This window comes from Cervus canadensis, chromosome 25 (genome assembly GCF_019320065.1).
Source record: "Cervus canadensis isolate Bull #8, Minnesota chromosome 25, ASM1932006v1, whole genome shotgun sequence".
Classification (NCBI taxonomy): domain Eukaryota; kingdom Metazoa; phylum Chordata; class Mammalia; order Artiodactyla; family Cervidae; genus Cervus; species Cervus canadensis.
Genome location: NC_057410.1, coordinates 1,030,974 through 1,036,288, shown reverse-complemented (window position 1 = coordinate 1,036,288; position 5,315 = coordinate 1,030,974). Strand labels below are relative to the sequence as shown.

Sequence of the window (5,315 nt, the reverse complement as noted above, 5' to 3'; positions counted from 1 at the left end):
TGTGACATGAACTCAGCTTCACTAACCTTCCCAGCAGAGCTGAGGAACGTTCTAATGTAGATGTCAGTCAGGACTATGAACCCCAACTTTGACATGAAGAGAAAGGCAGACTCCTCCAGTCCCCCCGTTCTCGGTCCTTTCTTCTCGGAGCCTCACACCAGCCCTGACCCCATCCCCACCCTCACGCCCGTGGCTCTGCTCCTCTCGCAACTGAGGAGGGAGGGGGAAATGCTGCAGCTTTTTCTGATGCACCAGAGCAGGCCGGCCCGCCGCAGCCGTGAAGGGGTTAAGAGGCTGGGCCGGTCACCTCAGCCTGCCCCTCCCAGGGATTAGAAGTCCTCTATAAAGGGGACTGTCCATCCAGATCAGGCCAGGGGGGTGTCAGGGACCCAGGCGTCGTGCCCATCCCCCCTGCCATGTGGGAGCTGCGGTCAGCCTCCTTCTGGAGGGCCATATTTGCTGAGTTCTTTGCCACCCTCTTCTATGTCTTCTTTGGGCTGGGGGCCTCGCTGCGTTGGACCCCGGGCCCCCTGCACGTCCTGCAGGTGGCTCTGGCCTTCGGCCTGGCCCTGGCGACCCTGGTGCAGGCGGTGGGCCACATCAGCGGCGCCCACGTCAACCCCGCGGTCACTTTCGCCTTCCTGGTGGGCTCCCAGATGTCCCTGCTCCGCGCCATCTGCTACATGGTGGCCCAGCTCCTGGGCGCCGTGGCCGGGGCCGCCGTGCTGTACAGCGTCACCCCGTCGGCCGTCCGAGGAAACCTAGCGCTCAACACGGTAATGGTGGGCCGAGTGGGGCGGGGGACTTGGTGCCTTGACTTCCTCTTGGGCAGGTAAATCAGTTCCTCGGGGGTCTGGGACATTCTGTGTGTGTGTGTGTGGTGTATGGATGTTTAGGGTGGGGAGGATCAACACGTACTGTGGGGGGTGTGGAAGCCATCCAGCCCTGGACCTGAGTTCGGGTCCCCGCTTTTCTTCCAGCTCCTAGCAGGTTCTTGAGGAAACTTATTTTACTTTATGGGGCCTCAGTTTCTCCTCCATGTAAATGGGTACATTTATTTCTACTATGCAGGAATATTAGTAGGAGAAATTAAGGAGCAAATACAACTACTGCGAAGGAGGTGCTAATAGCGTTCCTCTCCAGGGAACGGATGCCATAAAGGGGTTCCTGGGAAGCCGTGAGGAGGTAAGGCTGTGGCGGCCCTGAGACACCGCCTCTCTTCTTCTTCCTCTGCCCAGCTGCACCCTGGGGTGAGCGTGGGCCAGGCCACCATCGTGGAGATCTTCCTGACGCTCCAGTTCGTGCTCTGCATCTTTGCCACGTACGACGAGAGGCGGAATGGCCGAATGGGCTCCGTGGCCCTGGCCGTGGGCTTCTCCCTCACCCTGGGGCACCTCTTTGGGGTAAGCAGGAGAAGGGATTGCAACTTCTTGTTTTAAAATTGCAGGGCCCCCAAACCTTTGCCAACCTCTGAGCATTCTTCCCGCTCACTTCACTGTCAAACATGAACGTGATCCCCCTCCGTCTGTATCAGCACAGAGGAATGAATCCCGCTGTGTTCCCCTCTCTAGCGACAGCTGTAGCTAGTCCTTCTTGACCCCACTGTAGAAAGCGTGCCTCCCGGGAAGGCATGGGCTTTGCCAGGGAACCCACAGCCTGTCCTCCGACGGGCATTAGTGACCCCACTGTGGGACTCCATGCACGCTGGCACCCCTCCTCGCTGCTGGCTGCAGACAAGGTGCCAGTCCTTGGAGGGCGGTGGGTGGGGGGAGAGGAGCTGGGCTGGAGCGGGGGGAAGGTGTCTCAGCGACCTTTGTCTTCGCAGATGTATTATACGGGCGCAGGCATGAACCCTGCCCGCTCCTTCGCTCCTGCCATTCTTACCAGAAACTTCACCAACCACTGGGTGAGTGACAGGAGGAGGGCCAGACCCCGAAGCCCTCCTGGCTGGGTGTGGCCTGCAGGTTCTAGCTTTGGTTCCCGCTTCCTATCTGGATGTGCTGACTCTTCTACCAGCCCTCAGCTGAGGGGGCTGGCACAGAGGTTGCCTGCCTGTGTGAGCAGGGTTCATTATGAACTCTTGCTCATGTCGTTCCTTCACTAGTTAGTCAGGGCTTCTTTTTCTTTTACTAAATATTCGCTGGATTCCAAAGCTAGGAGATATGAGGACAGACTACTGAAGAGGAAGACAAAAGCTTCTGCTCTCAAGAGGCTGGGATATGGATAAGCACAAATGGGCCTTGGCCTTGTCCCTGTTCTAACACGTCACTAGCCTCATGTGTGACCGTGACAGATAACTCAATCCTTCTGCACCTTGGTTTCCTTAACTACAGAACAGGATGTTATGAGAAATAAATGTGAAAATCATATGTATGGAATATTTAGCACAGAATATGATACAGAGTAAGTCCTCAATAAAAAATGGCTATTCTGGTGTTGTCTGGCCCTATGCCAGTCAAGCATATGTAAATAATTCAAAAAATTTTTCAAAGCTGTACACTCATTTTCATGGTAGCATTATCACAATAGCCGAAAGGTGGAAGCAATCCAAGTGCCCCACACAGATGAAAAGGTAAACAAAATGTAGTATATACATACAATGAAGCAGTATTCAGTCTTAAAAAAGAAGGAAATTCTATACATGGTAAATAAAACATGGAGGAACCTTCAGGACATTATGCTCAGTGAAATAAGCCAATCAGAAAAAGACTCATATCATATAATTCTACCTATATGAGGTATTTAGAATGGTCACATTCATTGAAACAAGCAAAATGGTAGGTAACAGGGGCTAGGGAGTGGCGGATATGGGAAGTTGTTTAATAGGTGTTGCGTTTCAGTTTTGTAAGATAAAAAAATTTCTGGAGATGGGCTATACAATAACATGAATATACTGAACACTACTGAACTGTACAATTAGAAACGGTTAAGATGGGAAATTTTATGTTATGTGTAACTGACTACAATTAAAAAGAAATTTCAAAGCAATATGGAGGGACTTCCCTAGTGGCCCACTGGCTAAGACTCTGAACTCCCAATGCAGGGGGCCCAGGTTTGATCCCACGTCAGGGAACTAGATCCTCCACGCTGCAACAAAGACCTTGGGCAGCCAAATAAATAAATATTAAAAGACAAAACAAAAAGCAATATGGAAACTAGTACAAATTGATAGCAAAAAGCAAAAAAATAGAATATACACGTGTTAAGGTATAGGATAAAGGAATAATAAGTCAGAAAGGAAATGAATTCTGAAGTGCAGGCTGTGGAGCAGTCCAGGAGTTAGGGTTAGAACACTGACTTCTGCTTAAACAGCGCCCAGTTGTATGTGCCAAGTGCAGGATGTCTGTCTTAAAACAGTGGGATTGCAAAAAGAGCAACCTTGCTCTTCGTCCGCTGCCCAAACCTGATTATTTTTTTCCTCTTCCTACAGGTGTACTGGGTGGGCCCGGTCATTGGAGCAGGCCTGGGCAGTCTCCTTTATGACTTTCTCCTCTTCCCCCGGCTCAAGAGTGTTTCTGAGAGACTGTCTATTCTCAAGGGTACCAGGCCCAGTGAGTCCAATGGACAACCAGAGGTCACAGGGGAACCTGTTGAACTGAAGACCCAGGCCCTGTAAAAGCTCCAGCTGGATAGAGGGAGCAGGAAGCTTCTGGGTTTACATGGAGGGGCTGAGCCAGCCCCTGGATGAAGAAAGAGACTGTGGGGAGGGGCATGTACTTCTTTATTTTTAAATTTGTGTGTGTGTTTTTCTTGCCTTTTGCCGTGTGAAATCTTTCAAGCTGCATTCCTGAGCTGTTTGGTGCACACTTCCCTTCCTCCCCAGCCCCCTCTCTTCGCCGCTGCGTGTGCATGATTGTGCGTATGACTGTGAGTGAATGTGCCTGTGTCTTGAGTTTGGGGGCTTGGCATGAAAGGTAGGGAACGGAAGAGAGCTGTCACCCTATACCTTCCTCTCCCAACCCACCGCGGTAAGTACAGGGCATGAAGACCTTCAGTTTCTGGCCTTTACCCCGCTGCCAGCCGAGTGTTCAGCTCCAGGTTTCTGAGGGAGCAGGGAAGCATTTCGTTACTCCTCAGAGGAGGCAGACGGAGGGAAGTGGAGGTGACAAGGCGTTCCAAGAGCTGGGAGAAGCAGCTGGGCCTGGTGTAGGTATCAGCCCCAGATTAGGAGGCAGTTGTACCAAGAATTTTGAAGAAGTTAACAGGAGAGTGTAGCCTACTTATCTCAGGGATGCTTGCCCCACGGACTTGGGTGGCAAAATAGCTCTGAGAAAAGTAAATACTGGGGTTGGGACTGTTCTGTAATTCCACATCACCCTCTCTACATCCACTGGCTGGGTTTGAGGTTATTCTGGCATGATGGATCTCTTTGGAGGCCCTGGGTGACTGAGAGCCCAACCCAAGCAATGGATGAGCCTAGAACCTAGAAAAATTAAGCAGCTTAACTGTTCTGCCTGACAAACCCCAGTGTGACCTCCAAACACACTGGCGTTTAAGCCCAGAAGTGCTCCCTAAGGCCAAAACAGGAAATCTGATGCCTAGAGCAAATGCAGAGGTAGGGGTGGGGGCATAGAAGAAAGAGGATTTGACACTCAGAATTTTAATTTAGAGCAGCCCAAAATAATCTTCAAATGGCATCTTTCTGCCTTTATCACTAGTTCTATAGTCTTTATTTTCCATTTTTTTGTGTCTTTTCACTTTCCGCTCATCTGTCTTTTCATCCTCATCAAATTTCTTCTAAAGCCTCATGTCCCAGAAATTGATTCCTTCTATTGAAATCTTAATAATTAACGAGATATTATTTGTTTGATCCCTATCTTCCTTCGTTGTTGGGAAAATACACTCATCTCAACAGGAGCCAGAGGAGCCCCTGGCTTGACGATGAATACTTACGTTGACCTCTTCCTTTTAGGAGCCAACTGCACACCTCGCAAGCTTTAAACCTACACCTACAGTAAGACAGGCACCCTGGCCCCACATGAGACCACTATTGCGCATAGCTGCACGCTCCATTTCCTCACAAATAAAGCCAAACTTTTCTAACTAACCTTGTTAAGACTTTGGAATAATCCACTTGACTAGGAGAAGGGGAAGAATGTAAATTCACCTCTATTGTAAATTCACCTCTATTCGGACTTAGATCCCAATGATCATAAGTCAGCAGGAAATCCATTGCGGCAAGAGCTCGGGCTCAATCTAAGGGATCGACTCAGATAAAACAACACTGGTACTCGCTTCCTTTGTCTTTTGCTTCATCACCAACTGCCCCGGCCGCCAAGGGCCCCGTGGACCGGCCCGGCTCGCCCCGCCCCGCT

At 50.4% G+C, this 5,315-nt stretch overlaps 1 protein-coding gene across 1 annotated transcript; it reads left to right on the top strand.

Annotated features, from left to right (window-relative positions):
• The first annotated feature begins 373 nt into the window (after window positions 1-373).
• Window positions 374-3,787, top strand: LOC122427417 (major intrinsic protein of lens fiber). The gene is made up of 4 exons (XM_043446881.1): window positions 374-776; window positions 1,239-1,403; window positions 1,826-1,906; window positions 3,431-3,787. Exons 1-4 carry the CDS (start codon window positions 417-419, stop codon window positions 3,614-3,616), a joined length of 792 nt encoding a protein of 263 aa, XP_043302816.1. The 5' UTR covers window positions 374-416; the 3' UTR covers window positions 3,617-3,787.
• Window positions 3,788-5,315: the final 1,528 nt, after the last annotated feature.

Coding starts and splice junctions, on each gene's coding strand:
- LOC122427417 (XM_043446881.1), top strand. CDS start 417: ATGTGGGAGCTGCGGTCAGCCTCCTTCTGGAGGGCCATATTTGCTGAG. Junction 777..1,238: donor GAAACCTAGCGCTCAACACG/GTAATGGTGGGC, acceptor TCCTCTGCCCAG/CTGCACCCTGGGGTGAGCGT. Junction 1,907..3,430: donor GAAACTTCACCAACCACTGG/GTGAGTGACAGG, acceptor CTCTTCCTACAG/GTGTACTGGGTGGGCCCGGT.